This window comes from Heliangelus exortis, chromosome 12 (genome assembly GCF_036169615.1).
Source record: "Heliangelus exortis chromosome 12, bHelExo1.hap1, whole genome shotgun sequence".
Classification (NCBI taxonomy): domain Eukaryota; kingdom Metazoa; phylum Chordata; class Aves; order Apodiformes; family Trochilidae; genus Heliangelus; species Heliangelus exortis.
This window is the reverse complement of record NC_092433.1, coordinates 9,964,111-9,989,668: the sequence shown is the minus strand read 5'-3', so window position 1 is coordinate 9,989,668 and position 25,558 is coordinate 9,964,111. Positions and strand designations below refer to the sequence as shown.

General features: G+C 38.8%; 1 protein-coding gene across 1 annotated transcript in view; it reads left to right on the top strand.

Moving 5' to 3' along the window:
- EEFSEC (eukaryotic elongation factor, selenocysteine-tRNA specific) overlaps positions 1-25,558 on the top strand; it is a 119,425-nt gene that overhangs the window by 64,123 nt on the left and 29,744 nt on the right. The window contains exons 5-6 of the mRNA XM_071755964.1: positions 1,203-1,841; positions 15,858-16,014. Coding sequence (XP_071612065.1) covers positions 1,203-1,841; positions 15,858-16,014 — 796 coding nt within the window. The remainder of the gene's footprint in view (positions 1-1,202; positions 1,842-15,857; positions 16,015-25,558) is intronic.

The following is a 25,558-nucleotide window of genomic DNA, read 5'->3' as shown; positions in this document are numbered from 1 at the left end:
CCTTTAAAAATATGTTGTGTGTAACTGTTCTGTATGAAGGACTCTTGTCCAAGTACTTCATAGTTATCTAGGAGGTGAATATTTTTTAATTGCCAAAACTATCAGTTCAGTATTAAAAGCTTGGTATGTAATGAAGGGACTTCAAGCCGAGTGTTTTACCAAGCATTCAGCATTAAAATAAATGCAATAGGTGACAACATAAACATGCTATTAGAAAGCAATTTGGTTATGTGCAAACTAGAGGCTGGGGGGGAGCTGGTTAGATGATTTTACAGGACTGAAAGAAAAGCCTAAATTAAGCCTTGTTAAATTAAACTGGTTTAGTTTGCTCAAGCTCAACCTAGACTGATCTCTAAAACAGTATTTCATTCTTCTCTTGAAGTTCTTGAGAGTATTAATATAGTAGCAAGCTCATTAAGTTCAAAATTTTATAGCACCGTGGAAGACATGAAGAAATTTTAAGTGGTGGCCAGTGCTGTAGTTTTCCAGTGATAATCCCAACAGGTGGAACTTGGCTTTTCAGTGACAGCAACTCTAAGCCACGTATTTAGGAACATCCAGATCTGTTCAAGAAAGGTTTAGAGTGTTATTATATATATCTACATATATAATGTCATTGACTAGGAGATGGTAGTTTTTTGTTACTAATTAATTTGCAGTCATAGTTTACAAGATTTCATTGTATTCAGTTTAGTATGAATATATTATAAGGAAATGTTTTTTGTTTTTAACATCTTACAGTTGAATCGAACCAAGTAGTCAAGTAAGTGTATGAAGTTATTTTTACAGAAGTAGGAAAATGATCATGTAGGTGCATGGATGGGTATTTTAGTGCCACACTTCTGATTGTGCAGGTCCTTAGGAGAGTACATTAAATTAGCTATTCCATGGTGTGAGTATATCTGTTGATTTGCAGAAGATATGTAGGTATTGCAGCATGGATGATGATGCAAATGTCAACATAGTTGTAGCCATGATCATCTCATGAACAGAAGTAGATTAAGCTAAGAGGCTCAAACCTATGGTAATCTAAATGATGGGGTACATTCAGTATGTTACTTTTCATTTTTTTGAGCTGCAGACTTTTCTGGAAGGTCAGTCATCTTAGAAGAGCTGCAGGGCGTGATATGCAGCTCTGTGCTTGTGTGGCACTTGTGTGCAATTAATTTTATTTTGTTTTTTTCTTGTCCTTTCATCAATAGGTAACAAAAAAGGTCAAGTCCATGCAGATGTTCCATACTCCTGTGACTTATGCTATGCAGGGTGACAGAGTAGGTATCTGTGTAACCCAGTTTGATCCCAAACTTCTTGAACGAGGCCTGATTTGCACCCCAGAATCCCTTCACACCATCCATGCTGCAATCATTTCCCTGAAGAAAATCCAGTATTTTCGAGGAGCTCTACATACCAAGGCCAAGTTCCATATCACAGTTGGTCATGAAACAGTTATGGGAAGAGTGATGTTTTTTAGTCCAGCCCCTGATGACTTCAATGAAGAAATTAAAGAGAATGTTTTTGATTTTGAAAAAGATTATCTTTATCAAGAGGAATACTTATCCAAGGACTCAAATTCTTCAGAGGAGAACAAAGAAAATGACCAGGCAGAAGTGCAGCTCCCAAGACAGCAGTGGGCTTTGCTGGAGTTTGAGAAGCCTGTCACTTGTCCTAAACTCTGCCTCGTCATCGGCTCGAAGCTGGACACTGACATCCATGCAAATACCTGCAGGTTGGCATTCCATGGGGTGCTGCTCCAAGGCATGGAAGACAAGAACTACATGGAGACTTTCCTTCCGAAGCTGAAAGTGTACAAACAGAAGCATAAAGAAGGGCAAGTGGAAAGGGTAAGTTGTCCGTTTAATGTTGTTTGTGGGAAGGGGAAATATTTGTTCTGTATAACTGGTAAGCCAAAGAATTTTCCCTGCTATGTTCCAGAATCTTTATACACGCTTCTCTTATGTTTGTATACTTAATATGTTACATCTTGTCTGTTGCAAATGATGTAAAAACCACTGCTGGAAAGTGATTGGTTTATTCAGATCAGTGCAGTGTTGAGTAATTTGATGCTGGTTTTTCACTGATCCTTTTGGTGCCTAGCCCCTCCGTGCTTCCTGCAAACTTGCTTTGTTTGGGTATGTTCCTAAGTTGCTCCTCTGCTCTCTTCCAAGTAGACAAAACTTCCAACTTTTCATTGACATATATTACGGTTTTTCTGCAGTAAAGCATTGGGATATGTAAAGACAATGTAAACCAAATAGGAGGTAGCACTAGATTAAATAGCACAGAGAACACTAATTTTCTGCATTTTCACATTTTATTAAATAAGCTGAATTACTGTGATTTGTTTAACCAGGAAAAAAAATTCCTACAAGATGCCTTGCAGAGTTATAGCATGCTACATTTGGGATCTAGCTGGTGGCGTGGGGAACTTGGAGCCTTATTTTAATGCATGTTCTTTCTTTGTTGGACAAGTGTTAATCTGCTGTAGGGTCTGTACTTGATCTGCCTCACTAAATAGAGATATAGGGAATATTTTCTGGAATAGGGATATTTTCTGGAGAAGTTAGCATGTAGCATAAAACTTAATTGGAATTTTTACTGTCCCTGCCGTACATATAGTCACTTTCTGTAGTGGTCTGGTATTACAATATAGCTGTCCTAAGTTTGATTTTCATGGTAGTTACCTTTTGCTAATCACTGAAGAACTATTTGATTGTATATCCTGATGTGGAATTTTTCATGATGGACCATTTAGGTGAAGATTTTCAATATATAAATTTATTGCTTACCCCTAAATGAGAGACTTGATGTAAACTTTACTTGATGTATTATATAATATATAGTGTGCTGTAAGTATTGCATTAACTTTTAAATTATTAACTAAAGAACTACTAATTTTTATCTTCTCAATCAAAAACCTGGTTGTTGGAATAAAGTTGTGTTCTTTTTTTCGAAATCCCACAAAGCTGCATTGAGTACTGCATAATATCCTTATTTTACTGCAGGAGACTAAACACTTGGGATTGCAGTTTACAGTGCAGACTTAATTTGTTTGTTTCTTTTCTAATTTAACAGGTAAAAACAAATGAAGATCCTTGTCAGGGCATGAGTTTGATTTAGTGAGGTTCTTTTCTAAATGCCTCACTCCATTAATTGATCAAATGGGTAATTTGTACTTTCCTCTTTTCTGTGAGGTTTCTGCTGTGACTTCAGTTCTGGGTCATTATTTAAAAAAAAAAATTAATTCTCCTTTAAATTTCCACTGCTGACAGTGGACTCTAATCTTTTGAGATTACTTTACAGACCTGTGGTGGTGTGTTGGTTCCTTGGATGCCAATTTTGCCACTAGGAAGGAAGATAGGAAGAGGATATTTGTAACTTTCTGAAAAGTTTGTCTCTATCCATATGAGTTATATGGGACACCCAAAATCAGCAGACACTTCTGATTCAAAATGTTGGTGTATTGTTTTCTTTGTTTGAAATGTCTGTCTACATTTCTCTATGGCTGATGGTGTTGAATTAGAGCAACGGATCTGAAGTGTTCTGTCCTCTAAGCTGCAGAGAAGCTTAGGTCAAATGTCTGGATATCAATTCTTGGGATGCTCTAGAGCAGTAAGAACTCATGAAACGTTTGTCTTTATCTTCACTAAAAATTTAATTGCTTCTGCATGGCCCATGCTGCAATATCCAGTGAGACCTGGCTTACCAACTCCTTTTGTTTCACTGTGACTGTAGGAGTATGAATGAGAACAGAAGTTTATATGATCCATGGAGACACATACTGCTTTGCTTTGTTTAACTGAAATGAACTGGTCTCAGATTCTTTGTTTTTGCTCCCAATGCATGGCACTTGTCTATGGGTATTGAAAATTTTCAGAGCACTAACTGTGTAATTGTGAGTTGGCTGACTGGGTTAACAGTTTGCCATCGACCTTGGTTGTGCATTTTTAAATGATTTTAGTGTTATTCTCAAATTCCTTAATGGTGTATTTATTCTGCTATTGCCTTTAATTATGTAAACAATGAAGTAATGTTAATCACAGAATCATCCAGGTTGGAAAGAACCTCTGAGATCATCAAGTCCAACCCTTAATCCACTACCACTGTGGTTACCAGACCATGGCACTGAGTGCCACATCCATTCTCTTTTTAGAGACGTCCAGGGACAGAGAATCCACCACCTCCCTGGGCAGCCCATTCAATCAAATTACTTGCATTTTATTTTCTGGTCCAGAAAATAACCAATGAGTGTGGGTTATTGAACATTTGTCCAACAGAGTAATTTATTGGACTGTCTTGAATCTCTCGATGCCTCTTAAAATACAGAGCTGGGGGGCTGTTATTTTATTCTGTTTTCATATGTTACAACTTCTGCCCTGTATATGGGCCTTGATCACTGTATGAATATGTTCCTGTAAATGAACGGTTGCCACCTGCCTGCAGGTTAGATTTATTCTTGGGTTCTGCCTCCTGTGGGTTCTGTTAGATACTCCTTTGGTATTTTCTGTGATGCTGAAAGATGAGAGGAACAAATGTCATAAAAAAAGCTCACAATGTGGAGTCACAGGGGGTATGCAGGGACCTGGAAGAGTTGGTGGGAAGAGTGTTGTGCCAGTTATAAAAGATCTGATGGGGAAGTACTTGCAGCATTGGCTGGGGTAGCTGCTATGGAGCCTGTGCTTTTGCATAGCAGAGTAGCAGGAACAATTGGGTGGTACAGTGACTTATTTTAGTACACAAAGTCTCTAGCTAATAGAAAATCTGAATCAGCTGGTCCCACCCTGCTGCTGATGGATGGCTGGAGATTAGGATCGCTGAATTTAGGGTGTCTATTCTTGGCACTAATACAGGAAAATTTCTGTCTCTGTTGAGCAAGGAAGCTCCCCCCTCCTCACCTTCCCTGGGGAGGCATAAAAATAATAATAATTAAAAAATACATGTTACCTTTCACGAGAAATGAACTTTTCCTCCAGAGAATGCTGCTGGGGAAAATTGACTTCATAGCTTCCTGAGAGGCTGGGAGAGAGGGAGGCAGGGGCAGGGGCACACAATGTCTGCCCTCCCAGGTTCAGCATGGGGTGGAACCATTCTCTCTGGACTGGGCTGCAGTGGAATTCAGTGGTACTGGTCTGTAAAACACTGCAGCAAATACAAGGGCTCTCCCAAGCCCCCTGCTTGCTGCTACAATTAAATGTAAACTCCCTGCAGTTTAACTACCAGTTTACCCAGGAGAAATCAGGCATTTATGGTTTGGCGTTTTGTTCTTATTCTTACTAATTTCAAAGCACTGATGGAATAGTATGAATTGTAAATTCCTTAAATTTCAGCATCACTCCACTTTTGTGCCCCTTGTGCACAGCACCCCCTGGATTTTACGGTTTGATTTTGTTTTTCGTTGTTTTCTGTTTGTTTTTTTTTTAATGAAAGAAGATAATTTATTCTCATAGACTTTTTGGCTCTCTAGGAGTAACTGTGATGTTTGCTGTTTCACCTAGAACAAAAATTTCTGAACAGGATAAGCACCATATTTTACAAAGGTAAAAAAAAAATCATATTTAAACTACAAAGCCATCTTGAATTAGTACATTTTAGTAAAAAGTCACACCTAAGCTCTTCCTGATTTTTATCACCTGCCCAAGTGATGGTAAATGCACAAAAATTCAAGTACCCCTACACTTCTATACTGCTCACTGTTTACTTGGTATCTTGCCTTTTAAAGCGTAAGACTTGAGTGAACCACTGGGAGAGAGAATCAAAGCCTTGCTACTTGTTGTTCTGCAGGTTCTTTGAATTTAGCTGTGTTCAGCTTATCCTTGAGTCTCTCTTTTCATGTCTTTACTTATTTATCTACTAGGTTTTTTGTTAGGGTTTTTTTGTTGGTTTTTTTGTTTAGGTATATATTACTGTTGCTGCATTATCTGGGAAACTGGGCTTTAAAACACTTCTATCTGCCTTCTTGATAAAGTCAGAGTTGTCTGAGGTGCTACATAGTGCAGGAAACTTGGTTCTAACCAGCATGGGGCATTTTTGGCTCTGTACCTATGCTGGGATTGTGTCTTTGTTATGAAAAAGTTGCACAATTCAAACTGGACTTGGGATTTTATCTGATGTTTTTGAACTGTTGCAGAAGTGTGCAGATGTTCCTGTTTTGCTTTACACCAGATTTGTTTTGGACTTAGAGTAAGACTTTAGGTGTTAGTTTTAAGGAAAATCAAAATCTGTCATTCCCTCAGAACTGAGAGGGCACTGGCAAAATTTGTTTGGTTAACTCGTTTTAAGAATGATGTGAAATCCTTGTCCAGTTTTCTTTTGCAAGGAGGACTTGAGAGAGGACAGAAGTTGAGTGGGAGGAAGTTTGTACTGAGCATCTTTCTGGTGTGGTTATGTGGAGGCACAGAGACTGTTGCCTTCTGGACACTTTATTTTTGCAAAACCTTGGCTGCCTGACAAATGCACTTTCAATAGGAAAAAGAGTTGGGCTGGTAACAAGTGGCTTGTACTGATAAAAAGGTAAAAGCAGGGCTGAGAGTGCTATTGTGAACACCAGTGTTGCTTTAAGGAGTGTGATGGGTCAGTCTTGGTGAAAAAGGGCAAATGAGATGCTGTGACAAGTTTATCCCTCTAAATTGGTGTATAGTGTGACTGTCACTAAACCATAGCAGGTCAGCAGCCTCTGGAGTTTGAGACAGGCAAGTTGTGAAGATAAACAGATCCTGTTGGCCTTGGTCTTGTGCTCCTGGAGACAGAGTCCTCACCAGTCAGCTCTTTGCAGTTCTGTGGGCAGAGACTTGTATTAATCCTGACACCATCTCTGAAAAGTCTTCCTTTCTGAATTTTACCTTTGTGCAGCATTGCAGATTAATTCCAGCCTGACTCACCAAGTGGTTTCTCAGTTCCCAGGATAAATCCCTTGTATTTATCACATTATTTGGTCTTTGTCTTCCATGGACATACAGGTTGAGTACAGCGAGTTTCAACTGAAAGGTGAAGTGCAGAAGTGCATCATGCTTTCCTGTGTGACTCAGATATTCTGCCTGTTTTCAAAGTGTTTGCACAAGCAGGATTTATCTTAGGATGGCTGCCACAGAGTCCTATTGTCAAGAATGCTCGTAAATCAGTAGCTCTGTGGCAGAAACAAAAGCAGAAGGAAAACTCTCCCTTGCTTGCACAGTGCTAGCTGCACCTTCTGCACTTTCAAGCTTGTGTAATGAAAAAATACATTCATGTCCTGGCTGTGATTGTTTTCCATTTTAAGCATAGAAGAATGTTTTCATATGAGAATGGGCTTGGCCTTCCTAAAGATGCGTTCTCTGTGTTCCTCTGATATTAAGAAGAATTATCTCTGTGTATTTCAGAGCTTTTAAGGTGTTTTTCTCATTTGTTTTGCTCTTAGGCTTTATTATTCAATGATAATCACGTTGCACTTTTCTTTAGCAGTTTCGTGAGTCACAACCATGCAATGTCCCTTTTCATAGTCACTCTGCTCCCCACTTTTATGGGTTGCTGGATAGTCAGTTCTCTTATTGAACTCATTCTTGTGGGACTGGGGCCATCATGTAGCTAGCATGCTTAGTTTCAGGAGGATGGAAGAATCACTTATAGCAAAAGAACATCTTACTAATTGTTTGGTTATTGGTGTGATCTAAGTGTCCCCATGGAGGAAAGTATTGTTGCAGGAGCACATGTGAAAGCAGGGTAAGCTATCAAGATTTTTATCAGATCATCTCTTCTGAAGCTTGAATGGAAGAGTTTTGCTTATCTTTTAGCATCTTTTAAGTGTTGGGCTTTTTCTGTTACAGTAGGATAATGAGCTCTGTCAGAGCAGGTGCATTACTTGAGTGGCCAAATGGAACATCTTTGTCACCATCACTTAACAAATCTTTCTGGCCCTTCAGAAGAAGGATGAGATATTGTAGAGATGAGCACTAGTAGTAAGTAGCTCCAAGAAGTTTGGAGAAGTAGTATTTAGATGTGGTGATAACCAGCAGTGACCCAGCCTGTCTTGTTAGGATCGAGAAAGATGGCTGAGTAGAGGCTCATGTGTGATCATGTACTTATTCATGGAGTTGTTTCCCAGATATCAGTTATACCAGAATTTGTTTCATAGACTTGTGCCCATGCACTGTATTTAAAACATTTGGCACAGAAATACTGCTCCCTAAATTTTCTGTTACATGGTTGCAATGCTGCTAGGAATGAAGAAAGCTAAATTATACCTGATCAAATAATTAGCTTTTTCCATCTAACTTTTTTCCAGATAAAAGGGTGTTTTGTTGGCTTCCTAGGGTTAATGTTTCATGCTGTTTTCTTACTGTGGTTCCAGCAGAATAGCAAGTAAACCACAGCATCAGCCAGGTGATGATGCTTGGGTAACTGATACAGTGTTCAGGCTCATACAGGCTCAAAGTGAGTAACAAGACCAAATGGTGCAGTGAAAACTGAGTGTTGCCTGGAGGTACAGGCAGTGACCTGGGCTGTCTGCAGAACCTTCTGTAGCTCTAGCTGGGAGAAGTGGTGGATGTCACTCCATCTGCTGTAAACATGCAGACGCCACAATTAATAGTTTTCCTGCTTTAAAGTCTGAACATAAGTTTGTTTGGTTCTGCTTGGCTGCTAATGGTATGCTAAATACAGTACTAATGCAGAGATGAAGGCAATCAGGTGAATAAAAGTACACAGTACATTCACTAGTGAAAATGCACTGTAAAATAGGAATATAAAAGATGCGTTTATTTATTGCCTTTTGTTTAGTTTTTGAGTAGAAGTGTTTGAGAAGCTTAGTGGGGAAAAGGGGAAGGGAGGGTTGTATGCTCATCAAACAAATGCCATTTTTCTTAAACGGTACTGAGAAAAGAGTGGTGATACTTACTGACTGACAACATATGGATTAACACATTAGAATAAATTTGTCAAAGAAGCATAGCAGCTAAGTCACAGATTCTGCTTGTTTACTCATATGAAAAGACTGGTATTTTGTGCACTCACCAAGAAAAGAATGGCTTGCTCCACATGGCTGGGTAGTAGAATTTTGCAAGGTTTGAGTAACACCAATGGTTATTATTTATATTATTAAATTTAAAATACAGACATGCTTTTGGGTCTTACAAGTGTATGGACAGCTGGTCTTGATTTTTCTGAGGTTGTGCAAGAGTCACCTGTGGGGGAATCGGTTTGTCAGCAAGGCAACCAATGCACCATTTTATTTATTGGATACAAAAATAAATTAAGAATTTTACTTGGATTGCAAAATCAAGCGCTTGAAAGTTAGGAAATACCAGATTTACAGTTGCCTATGCAACATTAATTCTGTTCCCCTGTGCCTCTACCCTATGTACTTAATAAGCCATGGTTTCTGTGAAATTTTTTTGAATGTGGTCATGTAAAGACTGTATCATGGGGCATATCAAAGAGAGACAGGAATAAGGTTGTATGGACATCTGGCATTTCTTAACTTCTTAAGTGCCCAATTCTGCAACTAAAGTAACTTCGATTTTATATAAATGTAATTTCCTAGGCATTTTTAAAGTTCAAAAATAAACCAAAACCTTTGTTATTGAACTGTAACCATCCCTTTACTGTACACCTTCACTTCAGTAGTGTAGCAGAGGCTTGTATTGCTTGATATCACAAACCTTGTCAAGCAAGTGGCAGAAGGAAGCTGCTGTCCAAGAGGGATGATGGATTGTTCAGCTTTGGGCAGAGGATCCACACACTGGAGTTAGAGATCACTAGGGGAGGGGACAGACTTGGGATGTTTGTATGTCCATATGATGCCCCCAGCAGGGGATGCAAGTCTGTGTCAAAGAGTCACCTCTTGCCTGTCCCTTGGCATCAGTTTCTTCAGTGAGCTCTTTGCAGGTCTGTCCTTGTAGCTTCATTTCCACTGAGGATTTTGTAAGCCTCAGTTGTTTGTTCCTCTTTGCCCTCCCCAAGCTCTTTGTGGGCAGTTTCCTTTAGAAATAAATTAAGTTACTGTCACAAAACTTGACACAGCACTCTGTGCCACACATGCAGTCTTCCAGGCTTACCAGGTCTCACCGATACTTCCTTTTGTGTGTTTAAGATCTCTCAACCTGAGATCTCTACAGTTAAAGCACTTGAGAATAGTTGAAGTAAGTGCTTGAGTGTTCTGAAGACAATGGGATACCAACAAAGTCCTTCTGGCTGCTCAGAGCCTCAGCCTGAGAAGAGCCCCCTTCTTGGCAATCCTCTTTGCATCCTTCTTACAAGGCCAGGTCAAGACTTCTGCATCTACAGCTCTTGTGTCTTGCTTTATGCTTGAATAGGAAGATTTACAGGGTTTTCAACCTTTCTGGTAGTTCAGCTCTGGGCTGACTGACCTGAAGGTGGAGGTCCTGAGCAATGTAGTAGGTACCAACAGTCTGTAGCCTCCTCTGTTCCCTCTCTTCTTGCTGTTCTCGCATAAGGGGAACACAGCATAGAATGGTACAAAAATTCATAAAATCATTACATCAGCCAGCTTATTCTCACTGGACAAAATGTGAACTTGTGCTTAACAAGGCTGTGTCAGGAATTTAGTGGCTGTAGATTTTGGGTTTCAACCTTTCTAAACTTTAAATAGAGGTGAAGAAAACTTGCTTTATAAAGGTGTATAAGGAAGTTAGTGTCCTTTTGTAGCCTGTGTGGCTCTAGAGATGAACTAGAACTTTTAAAAGCTATGTGTAGAGCTTTTAAAATCTAAACTGGTCTGGTTATGTAGTTTTTTCTCATTGCTGTGAGTACTAAGGGTTCCTTTTCTACTCCTGTACTTTTAAAAACAGGTTATAGTGGTGGAAAAATGCATAGAAAAGGGAAGGGCGTTTATGGCTCCTTATTAAAAAATCTCAAATGCACCATGCCTTTACTGAGGAAGACAAGGACTAAAAAAGAAAGATGTTTCTTGGATACAAGAAACCCAGGTTGGGGAGAGATAGCACAAATACGAGAAGGCCAAAGTTTCCTGGATATGCAGAGATGTCTGAGTGGTGGCTTCTTGCTTTATTAAAACAGCAGTAATGAGACATGAAGTACTGAAGATGAACTTTTCATATCCATCTCTTCCTCCTGGGTGCATGTTCAAAGGCAGAAGTTTCATTTGCTAAGAAAATGGTGAGAAGAAGGTCTTTAGAGCCCAGCCACACAATCAAAAGCTTTAGTGGGAAGTGTAGAAAGAAAAGCCTTAAATACTTCTATACTCATGTAAACTCTTGACAAACAACATGGCTACCAAATCTTGCTTTGTACCAAGTTGTTCACCTAGGTTTCAGTAATGAAAAACCAAATCAGCAGTGAAGTCCCTCCCAGTTCCTTTCTCCTCCTCACCCTTTTTGTGGCCTCATGTTACCATAATTTTCTCAATCCACGAAGCCACATTTTAAGGATGGAGAACAGGAATTTGCAGCTGCCGAAATATTCCCATTCCTGACACAGAAGTAAGAAAGTGCTTGAAACTGTTTTCTAGAAATAAATGAGCTGTCACTGATCATGATGAAGATGTCTCAAGTGTACTTTTTCTAAAGTACAAAAAAGTAATAAAAATACTTTCTCTTTTCAAAGTTAGTCATAGGTTCCTTTTTGTTCTTTTTTTTCCCCTCTCCTGTTGTTTTCTCCTTGGGTTTCAATGGGCTATTTTTTAGTTTGAGAATAATTCCTCAGACCTGTTTCTATCCTTTTAAAAATTAATTTTTTTCCTATTTGTAGAAAGATATAAAATATAATTTTAGGTTACGTCAGGAAAGGTTACTCTTTCTCTGTGTCTCTTTCTAGTATTTAGTATTCGGTGCTTCTAGTTTCTCTGTTTCAAACCTCTCGTTTCCCAATCTCATCTTGACACAGCTTTTTCTCCTGTATGTCTGTTCTGATCCCCTTACTTTTTTTTCAACAGATATACTAAGGCATGGAATTATTTGTTTTCAAAATGCACAATAGTTTGTTTGAGAGCGTGACAGTAATTTCTACACCATTTAAAAACGAGTGGTTTAACAGGCTGAACAGTATGGTTTGCTATCCCTGCTCCAAGGGAAACACCGGAGTTATTTTTTCTTGGAATTACATTATGGTTTGCACTGAATGCCAACACATGTAATGTTAAGTGTGGTTTTGTAAGCAGTGTGCTGCAGTGTAAGTACTGCTTAGATGAGGTGAGGTGGCTAATTGTTTTTTTTTCTGTGAACTTCTTAGCAAAAGTGTCATGTGCCAGAGCTGCATGTACTTCACCTGTGGTTTTAAAGTGCTGTTTACTTATTCTCCTGTGAACACAGAAGCCAAGTGGGACGGGATATTCCATAAACTCAGTGCTATTGTGTCCTCTGGTCTAAGCAGTAAAACAAGAGTAACAGAGACATTCCCTTTGAACTTGAAATCCCTTTCTAAGCTGCTGATCTAACCTAAGTAAGAGGGGGAGACTCTACCAGTCAAAATTTTTCTCTTTTGGGTAGTTCTCCCCCTCCCATCCCTTTTCTTTTTTTCAAAGTCTTTAAGTGAGTTTGATGCTGCACCTCTGCCCATAAATTTAAAAAAATATTATCGTAATGTAGGTCAGTGAACTGAAACGCCACTGTACACCATGGGGGATTAAAGTCAGAGAGGCAGCCCTCTCCCACTCCCACTAGGTCATATGACAACATAAACAAGAAATGCAAGGAGCCTTCAGCTTTTTCTTGCTCTAATCCTTTGTTTATGCAGCACTTAAACCGACTTTTGGGGTCGTCTCTGTCTGGCATTAAAGCCCTAAAGCTTTTTGAAGTTTCCCTGAAGTTAATAAAATTAGTCTGCCCTCATTGCTAGGCCCCTTGCTGCAGCTTCAGAGCAGACTGCAGATCCCTTACTGTCTTTGCGGCATTTGGCTTTTTAAGTTAATAATATTTTATAACAAAAAAAAAGAGTGTTTGAGGGAAAAGCAGGAAGGTCTCCCAAAAGGCTGTTCAGCTAATAGGCAAAGTGATTGCCATTGTAGATGTTCTGAGAACTTAAAGGGGATTAACTTAAAATCCAGCGATTGGAGTTAAATTGCTGGTGAAGTAATTGGAAGTGTTGAGTTTCGGTTGGGGAGAACAACATGCATTTCTGTGGCTTTTTATGAACTGAGACTAAAGCAAAATAATTTTTCTTTTATTTTCATAGAATGGTCCTCAAGTTTAGAAAATGAAGTTTCTGTCATGGCAATTGTCTCTCCTTCCCCCATTTATTTTGCTGCATAGACTGATCAGTTACCTTAGTTCTTGTTATATCCGGCATTTGCTTATTATTTACTCATCTTTGGGGATAAATTGGTAATAGGCTAATGGGAGTGGGGCTGTGATGTGTAGTATTTAGTGTAGGGGTCTGATACTTCAGGTCATGAAGCTTTTATTCCAGCCAGGCAGGCAAATCACTGATCACTTAATATCTCAGCAGTGCTAAAGTAGTTGTTCTTCTAATGGCCTGTAGAGATGCTCAAGGATTAATGGTGATATGGACAGAACATACCAATCAGCTGAAGGAGGGATTTTTTAAAAAAGTTAACAATCAGAGCGAAAGGAGCAGTGCAACCAGTGCCCCCAGTTACTTTCCTAAACTGTGTGTGCAAACACAGGATCCTAAAGATCAAGTTTACTTAAAAAAAGAGAAGGGGCTTTAAAATCAAGTTATTAACCAATTATGGCATGCCTAAATGGTATTTTGTTGCTGATAAAATCATCAGTTGTAGGTCATCGTTCCCAGTTTACTCAAAGATATATGATGTCTGTAATCCTTGTTCACTGAAATAATTGAATAATTGAAATTGAAATAATTGAATTGAGTTTTTTTCTGACAAGGCTTCCCAGTGTAGCTCTGAACTGAACCATTCTAGGCTAGTATGCCCACTACTAAGCCCACAACTAGGCTAGTTGCTCACCCTGTAATTCCATTTTAAATAAGGTTAAGGATAATTTTGAAGTGCTCTTGGAAAAATAGAATATGTTTCTGTTGTCTCTGAAGTTGGCTTCCTGTGCTGTTTTGGGGGGAGAGCTACAAAAATAATAGATATTTTGAAGACCCTTACTGGAGTGTAGGAGACTGTCTGAACACCGGGATAAGAAGCAAGTAGCCAGCAGTGGAGAAGAGGGATGTTCAGTTTTGAAATTCTTGTTTTAGGAATAAAAGCTTTATACAAAGAAGTAATGTTCTTATTTTACCAGCTAACACAACTGGAAAAAAGGAGGTTTTGAAAATGTAAATGCTTCTTCGGGTTGGAATTAACAACTTCTTCTTCTGTTAGTCTTGTATTTCAGACCTGAAGAAAGGCAAGTGTGCCTGAAAGCTTATCTGCCCTCTGTTCTACTACCTGTTATCAGTGGTTCTAGTAAAAGACATTATTCAGTTTTAAATTTAAGCCAGAGGTTGCCAAGCAGTGATACTACTGTTAATGGGAGAGGTTTGTTGGGAGAGGTGAGAAAGGACAGACACACCAAAAAAAAAATAGAAACGAGACCTTTTGGGGAAAGATAAGTGGATGTTCAGGCAGTGAGTGTTGTTGAGGCATCTGAACAGTTCTACAGCCTCGATCCTGCACTTGGCTCCAAGTGGGGCTGTGTGTGCTCTTGTCTGCAAGTGGCAGAAGGAGGTGGAAAGGCTGTAGACACTTCTCATCCTGCATGTGTGTCTGGTCTGTGATGGGGTGAGGTACTGCCAGTGCCCTCTGAAATGGCACAGCCCTTCCAGGGCTGTTTATAGCTGAGAGAGTAAGCCCCATTTAAAATAACAATTAAATTTCTGATCCTAGATTTACTGTGATACTAAGATTGGCATTAAAATATGTAACGAAATAAAACCCAAGAATGCTAAGGGCTTTGAGTCTTTTTGAACTGTTCTTTTTATGGAAGAGGCTTCAGGGAAGGAGAGAAGCTTAATAAAGCAGCAATACTTTGAGTCATTGTTTAAGCTGAATAAAGGGGACTGTTCAAAATCTGTTAAAATACTTCACCATTTTAAGTCACTTTTGTCTCTGAAACCCTTAGGTTTATCTAAAAATTGTTCCTCAGATACAGAGAAAAGCTGCAATGCTTGCAAGCAATTAAAAAATCATCTTGAAAAGGTTGAAGTAATATCTTCTTATTTCTTCTGATAAGCAAATAAATGTTCTTTCTGCAGCTTTGAGGTAGAGTAACTCTGGGCGTTACGTATACAAGGATATTCACACCTGCAGGATTAGGCTCACTTGGCTGCACCTTATACTCTGTAATGCCTAAGGGAGGGTTGTTTATCTTCCTTTACCCACCAACCTTGCTGCCTCTTGTTTCTGATAGCTTAATTAAGAATTCAACTTGGAATGGTTCTTCCCACTGGGTTACAAACCTTGAAATTAAAATTGGATACAATGGTCATAAGGCTTTTAGTTTAATAAATTAATGTGTATGGGCAGGTGAATATTTAAAAGGCTCTATACAGCAACTGAGTAGTTCTGTCATTTCTTTGTAAGTGTGGCTATTGGAGTGCAGCTCTGGAGCAGAGAGACAGAATGTTTATGTAGGTGATAATGTGCTTAGCTGTGGGATAACTAATGGAATAAACTTTGCAAGCATAGGTACTTAAGTGACTTTCATGGAAAGGTTTCAAAGCAGGAGAGATTTTAATTAGCTGATCTTTACAGCATGTTCTGATGCAAGTTTTGTTCTTCCTATGCTAGAAGAAAGGATGTGAAAACTCCTGTACTTTTAGACACAAATTACCTCAAACTCAGAAGTTTAGGTGACTTGTCTTACAGAGATATGGGATTATTTTGGGGTAAATGGTTTTCCAAGGGCAGGATGGTAGAAGTCACCAAAATTATTATATTTCATAGGTATAATTTTTCTTGTCACTCTAGATAGTAAACTTATGAAACCCTATTTCTTTTGCAGGTGATGGATGATTACAGTGTGATCGGTCGGTCGCTGTTCAAAAAGGAAACAAACATCCAGATCTTTGTGGGTTTGAAAGTCAAACTATCTACTGGAGAAGATGGAATAATAGATGGTGGTTTTGGACAAAGTGGCAAATTTAAAATCCGAATTCCAGGTAGGTACTTATCAGCTAACAAATATTAAAAATAGAGTAGTTTGGGTTGGAAGGGACCTTTAAAGATTATCTAGTCCAGCCCCCTTGTGATTACCAGGGGCATCTTCAACTAGATCAGTTTGCTCAGAGCCCCATTGGGACTAATGTTTCCAGGGGCAAAGCATCTGTCACCTCTCTGGGCAACCTTTTCTGGTGTTTTTTATAATTTAAAAAATTTTCTTCCTTAACTAGTCTTAGTCTTACACTTCTTTAGTTATCTGTTTCAAGTGTAGAAGCTCCTTCTGTATTGCAGATGGAAGTGCCCTGAAGTTTTGAAATCTGCTCATAGCCAATTGGACCACTGATGATTTGCTGGATTGTACCCTTTCTAATTAGGTGATGGTGGCTGTGACATATGTTGTGAGGCTGAATGACCTGAAACCAGATCTCCTTTGTTGACAAAATCCAGCTTCAAAATTACTTTTCATTGGCTGTTAGTAACATCAAAATTGTGTTTTGCCAAGAAATATTTATGGAAATCTCTTCTCTCTTAATATACATATGATTTTCACCAGAGCCCTCTGAACAAAAAAAAGAAAAGCAAACCAGAAATCATTTTTACCTGTAGCTACTTATTAAATACAGTACAGTGGATGCAAGTGCCTTAATTTGACTCTCTTGTGCATGTTATTACCTAACTTGCCTTCAAGCAAAAACTGCTTGATAAACGAGTTTTTAGAGATCTTGAGAGGTTTTTTTTATTGCTTGTGTTTCCTGGCTTTACAATATTATATATGATTATATTTTTCATCCTTGTTGAATTACCGCATGATTTATTTCTCTTTAGCTGGAAGCATGGGGAATGAAAGGTGCTAGAATTTGTAAGTGTCATTACTATTTGTTTTCTGCTTTTAAGGTAGGAAAGTTGTTCTGAGCCTTTTCAAAAGACACTAAGGGTGCTGCATTTAACTCTTATTATAGGATAAGATTTTAACAATACTAGAAGTACTTTGTATTTCTGTAGAGTCTTTAGCCCATTTAATCCTCCACTCTCTTTAAGGAGATGAGAGAGATTACTTCTGTTGTAGAAGTGGAATAAAATAATGAAGTTCTATGACAGCAAGCAATCAGGTAGTGATTGATCTACAGAGAAAACTGAAGTTTCCTGATTCCTTGCTGAAGATGAACTATTTTCCACTCAAGGCTTGATGCAAGTGTACTAATTCTGACCCTCAGCAAATTTTCTTTTTTCTTTCTGTCACAAGGTAAGAATTTCTGACTAGACAAAACCCTCTCCTGTATTCCATCCTAGCTGTAATTGCAGTTTTGTCACTAAATGTTAAACTTTGCAAATAGGTCTGAGAGCCTAATTAGCAATTGTGGTGCATAGCTAAAGAAATAAGGCACACCATAGAGATACATGCTTTGCATTTTCTATTACAGAGAAGCTTTTAGGTGTTTACTGAGATGGTTGAATTTAGGGAGGTGGTAAATTTGTGTGAATGATCTTAATGCTGAAAAGGATTCAGGCTGAAAATCTTGCTTAAAAACATAGTATGCATAGTAGCTTTTATCTCCTGTAGGCAGAAATATGATGAAAGAGGAGATCAGCAGGAGGATGGCATCTATGTTGCCATTTCCACATTTTGGGTGGAGGCAATGGTTCTGGGAAGGGGAGAAGCCTAGTAAGGTGTCTTTGTCACTGTTGTAGATGTAAGCAGAAACTGTAATTGCAAAGCAGCAATTACATTAAGAAAATTGTACACATATTTAGAAAATTGTGTTTTGCTCAATATTGAGTTAGGTAGAAGTAATGATGCCTTTCACCAAGGTGTTCCTTATCTAATCTTGGTTATATTCTTTTGGTATTTAACAGCGGACCATGAAACAGGACCCTTTATAGTTTGTACTTTCAGTTAGAAGAATAAATAGTAGTAGAATTCAATACCTCTCTAAGGTGGGCAGAATAAACAGAAAATATTCTGTTTTATACAGAATAAAACAACTTAGTTTTCTTTAGTCTGGGTTAAATTTCGGTACTCTTTCTATCTGGAAAGCAGAGGCAACAAGCTAAATCAGCTCAAGCTGAGAGTGTCCAAGTGTGGCTAGCTGAGCAAAAACTCTGAATTTGCAAGGGTCTGAAAACCTGTGTCTTTAAGAGTTGCAGAGATTTGTGTGTAGGGGGAGGGCTATTGCTGTGATGCTGTTTAAGTCAAATACAGTTCACATTCCTTTGTTAGGTCAGTGTTTCTTTTTTAATGTCTGCATCCTGTTTGTGGGTTTTTAGATTTTATTCTATTTAACTGATCAGACTGCTTCTCTCCTTCTCTGTTCTTAAGCCTTTTCTCACCTTGTAGTGTCTCACAGGTTTCTTTTGTGAAGAGCTTTTTGCAGTATTTTTTGAAGTTATTTCCCTGGGATTCCTTCACAAATGTATTGGAGTAGAAAGGAAGGGAAGGAAACTAGCAAGTTGAAAACTGCCTTGCACTGCCTTAGCCTGGTAGTCTGTTAGTTCTCTTGTATTTAAAACCAGTTTTAAGTTCTGTAATTTAATAGCTTGTTCGGGTAGTTAATTTGATGATAACCAAGGGCTGGGTTTAGAAACAAACCTCTACAAAGCATTAAAAATCAGGTAGGTGTATTGGAGACCTTTGTCCTGACTACTTCAGGTAATAGCAGCCCCTGGCACACTGTAGGCTGCTACCTGGTCCTGCTGGTGCCATCAGCTGCCAGCATTCTCATTCCTACTCAGTGAGAAGGTGTTGGGTTTCTTGAGTGTTGTTCCACAGTTCTTTGGGAATGGCTTGTGTTTGCCTATAGATCACACCCTGGGAACGTTGTCTTCTGTAGTCTGTGGGCTGAAACTTGACAGACCTCATGCCTAGGAATGGCAGAACACAAATCTGTTTCTTATTCTGGCAGTGCTTGTGTGCAGTAATAGTTCAGATACTTCTCTCTGCTCTTCTGCTCTGTGAAATGGGGATAATTACTATCCATTCTAGATTATTTATTTTTTTTTAACAATTCTGATTTAGGCTTATTCCAGGCCTGGACCATTAATATTTCTGGAAAAGGCTTAGTTATCTTTCTTTAGAGTACAAAAAACACATCTAGAGTACAGCCTGCAATTGGAAGTTCTTCAGTTGCTGAAAGATGTCAGCAGTTTGGAAGAAATTCAGGGAGGAGCAGCAAGAATGCTGGAGAGGCTGAAGGGATTGATTTATGAGGGAAAGAAGATGAAAAGAAGTGTAGGGAACTTGATGTCTAAGTGGGAGATATGGTTATCTGCAAGTATTTGAAGAACATAATGGAGGAGAATCCCTTAGGGTGGTCCAAGGAGGTAGAAGTAGAAGCTAATAAAATGAAATAAACCAAAGTCTAACTTGACTATTGAGAGACGTTATTTATCAGAGATTTCTTGCACTGTCAGATCATCTTTGCAAAGCAAGAAGTTGTAGTTCCATTTTGAAAATATTCATGTAGTTTGCCTGACTGTTTGCTGGTGCCTGTGTTGGCTTAAAACAGGCAGCAGGGTGGTGGAAAATAGGACAATGCATTTTTTCATCTTGTTTTAGGTTTGGGGTTCAGGCAGACTTTTATTGCTTGAGTGACAAGGTGTACCCTGCTTTCTAGACTACTTACAGCAGTATGTAGTCTAAAAAAATATTAAAAAGGGTGTTTGCTGGCACAGCTGCAATTCTGTAGGTCTAGGTTGTGGAGCTGTTTGGTTTTTAACTGAAGAAAAAATAGAGCTGTGTTAATCACCAGGATGACTCTTACTTTCCAGACTGGTTGTGTGATCAAATACATTAAAAGGGGCCATAATCTCTAAATTCACAGGAGAGTTTTGCTTAGTTTAACAAGCTGCTTAAAAACCAAACAAGATTTGAAAATCAATTTAAACTTAAGTGCTTTGTAAGTTATGCCAGTGTGAGTGTGAGTGAGCTACTGATGAAGTGCTTCTTGCTGCTGGGGTGTGTGATGTGTGGCAGCTCTTTTAGTTAAAAATGGGAACACTGGATTATAAAGTCAAGGTAAATGAGTGAAAAGTATTGTTCACCTTTGGGATCAAGGACAGGTTTGGGGAGGCAGGAACTGTATGTTTAAGTGTCTTATTCTAAAGAAGACAAAAGCTAACAATGATGGTCTTTGGAAAATGCTTATTTCAACATAAGTTGCACCTAGGAATGTCAGGCTGGTTGAGAAGAAATTCAGATGAAAGTTCAGTGAATTGTTTAAATAACGTAGTGCTAATTGTGGATTTTGTTTAACCATCTTTCACCCAAGAACTGACCCTGTAAAACTCTGCTTCATTTGCAAATCATAATCTGTTGATGGGTCTCATGACATCTTTTAAAATTGGCTCTAGGTACGCCCATTTCATTGGTTTTGGCATGTTGCATTTGTCCTGTGATAAATTGTTGTAAAATGTAGTGACTTTTTAAATCTAATTGGAGCATATGTGATATCTTGGGCACAGTTCACTTTCCTTTGTCTTTTCTGTCTGCTTACTAGAAAAGTGCTCATCATCTTTGAGGCACTGCAGTGTTTGACTGAAGAGAAGAATTCTTTTCTTCTCTTTTTGACTCAATACAGCTATACATGAGATAAGAGCTGCCTTATTTCTTAATGCAGAAGAAACAGTGCGTATCTAGCACACATAACAGCTGAGCACATTGCTCAATTGACCTAATTTAAAGCTAATAAAAGGCACACTTTTCATAAGAAGAGATAGAAATGAGAATATTAGAATATGAGCTTTTTTACCTTGCTGTTCTTTTTACCTGTACAGGATGATAGTAGTTTTAAGTTTTTTACAGCAGAAGACCAGACTTGTTTGTGACCTTGTCTTTTGTTGCCAGTAACTTCTTGCCTTGCATTTATAAATGTTATTGCATATGAGAGCACAAGTCTGTTCTCCCTGTTTCCACTGCTTGTCATGATAGAGGGCTTGAATGCACCATAAAGTCTGTTCTGAAGTACTCAGCACTGATGTTCTCCTTGGTTCAGGGGACACAATACCTCTGGGATCCTGCAGTGTTGATATAAGATGGCATAAAGTGTTAAGAATTGACCACGGTGCCTTATTCTTGAGAACCTCTCATGTTCTTATGTGTAAAGTTAAGGGCAGAAATACTGAATGTTTTTCTCCGTTAGTGTGCTATGAAGATGGTGTATCCTTGTGGTTTGGTGGTTTTATATTTCTCCACATACTTTTTTCACTGGATGGGATCCCACATTGGCTTGCAAAAATGGTTAATGACAAAGGGAGAAAGCTTTGTAAAAGCTATGGGTGAGCAGCACTACTCTGCATAACTTCAGTTCCAGTTAAAATTACATTTTGAAATGGTGGGGTTAAAAGAGGGATTCAAATCAGTTTGTTTTTAGCACTCCACTTAAGCAAGGAAGTAATATGGAGTTATTGAAAGATGGGAAAAACAAAAAAAAAGAGGAAAAGAATTTCTGTATCACATTTTTTTCTATAGCTTTCCCTTTCAGAAAATCCTAACTAAACAAAAACAAAAAATCCCAAAGTTATTTTTCAAGGGGTGTCTTGCTTTCTTCAGGTAGTTCCCAACACACCAACAATAACTGACATTTGTGGAATTCTAATTACAGGGTTTTTTCTAAACAACGGTAGGAGGCAAGCTTTAAATAGTTGTCTGTAGATAAATGTCATATTCCCAACTTTGGAGGTAGTCCTTACTGACATCAGCAGAATTGTGGCATTCTAAACCTTTTCTTTTCACTTCATAATTAAACATCTTGTCACTAAGCACCATACTTTTTGGGGGGGGGGAACTCTTGACATTTGGAATTTTTTTCTTGTGTTGTATTAAAATAGGATAATCTTCATCTCTTAGACCAAATGAAATTTACGCACGTTTGAGGTCCATGGTTACCCAGCCTTGCCCCTCTTAAAAAATGAAAAAAAACTGTTGACTGCAAGGGTCTGATGGGTTTCCATCCCTGTCAGTATCAGGTGAAGCTGAGCGGGATTTCAATCAAGAGGAAAAACAGAGGCCCAAGGGCAAAGAAATCTGTGTAGCTGTGTTTTATTTAAAAGCTGGAGATTAACTCCGCTTGTTCTTTCACAGTCTCTCTTCCCCGACCCTCTAAAACAAACAAAACCTAAAATCCTTAAGGGGTACTTCAAGCATAAATCTTCTTTCCTTTTTGTGAAAGTTGGCTAGTGAAGTATGGACAGAGGTTGGGAGAGGATTACTGCCAGGGAAGCATCCCTTCCCTGTATGATCCCCTCTTGAGCGGATTAAGCTGTAGAGATGTGGACGTCCTGGTGACCACATAGGAACTAGGAATTTCTGCTGCATTTATTCAGAAAGGCTGGCCTGAAGGAATCAAACCTACCTTTTAAGCAGTGACATTCCCTAAGCTCATGTTGACCTTTGAAGCTGAATATACAGATTTATTAACCTGAAAGTGTTGTTCTTGTGGAATTAAAGTCAAGATCTGCATACATTCCTTCTGAATGAAAACAGAGGTCAAGGAGGTGTTAATTTATAAACTGGCTGGCTGCCTCATTCATGTTAGTATCAGTAGATCCTGGTCTTGATTGTAATGACAGAATTGCAGGATAAGTCTCTTAGAGCTTTGAGGAGTTGTGTTGACTGTTAGATTGGGTTCAGAGACGTTCCCCATAGAGCAGATTGTGTGCCCCTGGGGGGAGTCAAGGCTCTTTGGGTATCACGTTGCCATTGGAGTGCCTGTTCAGCAGGTTGCTGTTCTGGGGTCAGGCAGACAGGGATGATAATTTATCAGAAACCAGGTGACATAGCAGCGTTTTTATGCTTCTGCAGAAGAAAAAGGTCCAGCTAGTGTGTGAAAACCTATGGTGGGTACACTATAGGTTGCACAGTGATCTTCTGGGTAATTGAAGTAATGAGATGGAGCCTTTAAACGAGGACCATTGCACTCACTTTGAAGCTTGGGCTATGGGTGGTCTTCAGGATAAACACATTGTGCTCTGACCAACAGTTAAGTGGTGGCAAAGAGCAATGTGTACCAAGCCCTTCATCCTACCCCAAGTAGCAAAGCACCTTTTACTTGCCATAGTGTGAGTTTAGCTTCAGAACAAAGCCAGCTTTAACTCTGGGGTTTGCTGGCTTTTGTTTTTGTGCTTAGGTGATTATTTGTATTACTTCTACTCTGTACACCATGTCCTTCTGTTTAGAAAATAGTAAAGATGTAGGCAGTGCCTCAGTTTAAAGCAAATTACCTTCAAAGGACAAAAGTATTAAGGTGATGAAGTTAAGCATTTAAAACTTTGGAATATAAAAAATAGTCTTAACTAGCTCTCCATTATGCAGTTGCATTCTGATATGTGCTCCAATTATGTGATTACATTGCCCATAGTGACACACAAGAGGAAAACATTGCTGGGTTTGGGTGATGCTTTGTAATTGACCTCTTATCCCATAGTATTTTATTCTCCTCAGTGAGTAATCAACTATTTTTTTCACTTCCTTTCCTGCTTTAAATATGTAATTTGTGCAATTTTTAAGGAAAGAAAATCCTATTAAAAATAATTCCAGTAGATGGGTTGCTTGACCATAGTGTGGGTCTCTTTACTTCTACAGAACCTCTACCACAGTTTCATCGTCCTCACAGGATTTTTTTCCTAATGTCTGTCTCCCCTAAATCTTCCCTCTTCAAGTTTTTAACCATTTCCCCTTTTCCTGTCACTACAAACCCATGCAAAAAGCTCTTCCCGAGCTTTCTTGTAGGCCCCTTTCAGAAAAAGGGAAAAGCTGCTATGAGATGACCTAAGAGCCTCCTCTGTTACTGCTGCTGTTCCCCCTACCCATCTTTCTTGATCTCTGAAGTCTCATGCCAGTGGCAGCTTATTTTGTCCCCAATATTTCTGCCAGCAGTTTGAGGATGCTGTAACTGTGCAGGATAGAGGGGATTTGTGTCTGACCTGTGGATGCTTCAATATTAAACTGTGAGCTTGTGAAAAGAAGGGCTGAAGCCAAGGACCAGTTCTGCTCTGTGCTCTTGATTGCCCTCTGTAGATGGAAGCTGTAGAGAATTTAGCTGCCAAAGTAACTCTTTCCAAGGTTGTGTTAATTAATTTTGGCAGCTAGTGCTTCCTTTTTTTCTTCCCAAGAACAGCAATCACTCTATTAGTATCCTAAACTTAAGTTTCAGATCCCTGTTGTAAAACAGAAAGATGCTGTAGTTAAAATTTGTTTATCTTAATTTGCAGATACATGTGGATCTGATCGTGTGGAGGAGAGTTTAGGAGACAGTTGTGGGTTTTACAAGTATTTTGAAAGTGAACCGTTGTTATTTCAGTTGGCAGTGACATTGGTAGTCAGCTGTCCAAAGTACTCACAAGGGTAAGCCCCCCAAAGAATGATTTTTCTTTTATTAAAAGAAAAAAGAACAACTTCTGTATAAAGATTTTTTTTTTTTTCCTTCTCTTAGATAAGCTCAAGTCATATATAAGATTCTCCTAAGCCATAAGAGCTGGATACATTAGTTAAACAAACTTGAGATTTGCACTCAGTTGCATGTTTTTAAGATCTGGGATTTCAAAAGGAGTGCACTTATCTTGAGATTTGTGGTAAAACTGAGAGCTGGTAGTGCTGCTGTGTATCGCAGCCTTACTGCTGTGTAGGGTCTCTTGTGGTCATAAGTCTTTCCAGTTAATCCAGGCTTTGTTATTCTGGGGGAATGTACTTATTGTGGGAAGTCGCAGAGAAAAAAATCTTTTTACATAATTAGGGCTGCTACTTTGCTGAATTTTGAATAATTACAACAGCAGCTGTGAGCTACTTGGGCCTTATTGCACAGTCTCTATTTCTGGTGGGGCATGTGTGTAACTGATGTAGCTGAGCAGGCTGCTGGGTTTTAAGCTTGTGTTTGCCATCCCATCACCACTAACTTATCTGGTGACCTTTTCCAAGTTATCTAATCTTTGGGGTTCATACTGCCATTGTGTAAAACACCCCTGGCAGGCTGTCACGAGCCTTGTCTTAATGTGCTTAGGAAATCCTTTCTTAAATGGAGTTGTTTACTGTAGGTTATCTTTTTTAGGGAAAAAGGGAGGAAAAAGTGAACCATGTTGGTGAGTGACAAATATTCAGAATGAGAAAATGAACAAGTTTATTTCTGCTATACAAGTGATTCTTAGAGTTTGGGTTAGAACATGGCATGAACTAACATGGTCACTCTTCTGTGAAAATACCACAATTTCATCATACTACACACAAGAGCAGGATGCACGTGCTGCCTTGTGTCTGGGAGTTTTTTTTGTTGTTCTTTTTAGGTGTTTCATTTTGAAATTCAGTACACACTTGGTGTAATTTCAAGTGTGAAAACTTTCCTTTTTTCTTGAGAGAGAATACAGCAAGCAGTGGTTTTCATTATGTGTCTATGCAGGTCAACTGAGCGAACTTAGAGCACCAAAAAAATAATCCTATAATACCTTGTATCTCCCAGGGCAAACAGGAATATCTGGTTTTGGTTTAATTCTCACCTAGTTCAACATAGGGACCTTTATATTTTCCATTACAGGTTTAGGATGCTTCAGTGTATGCCT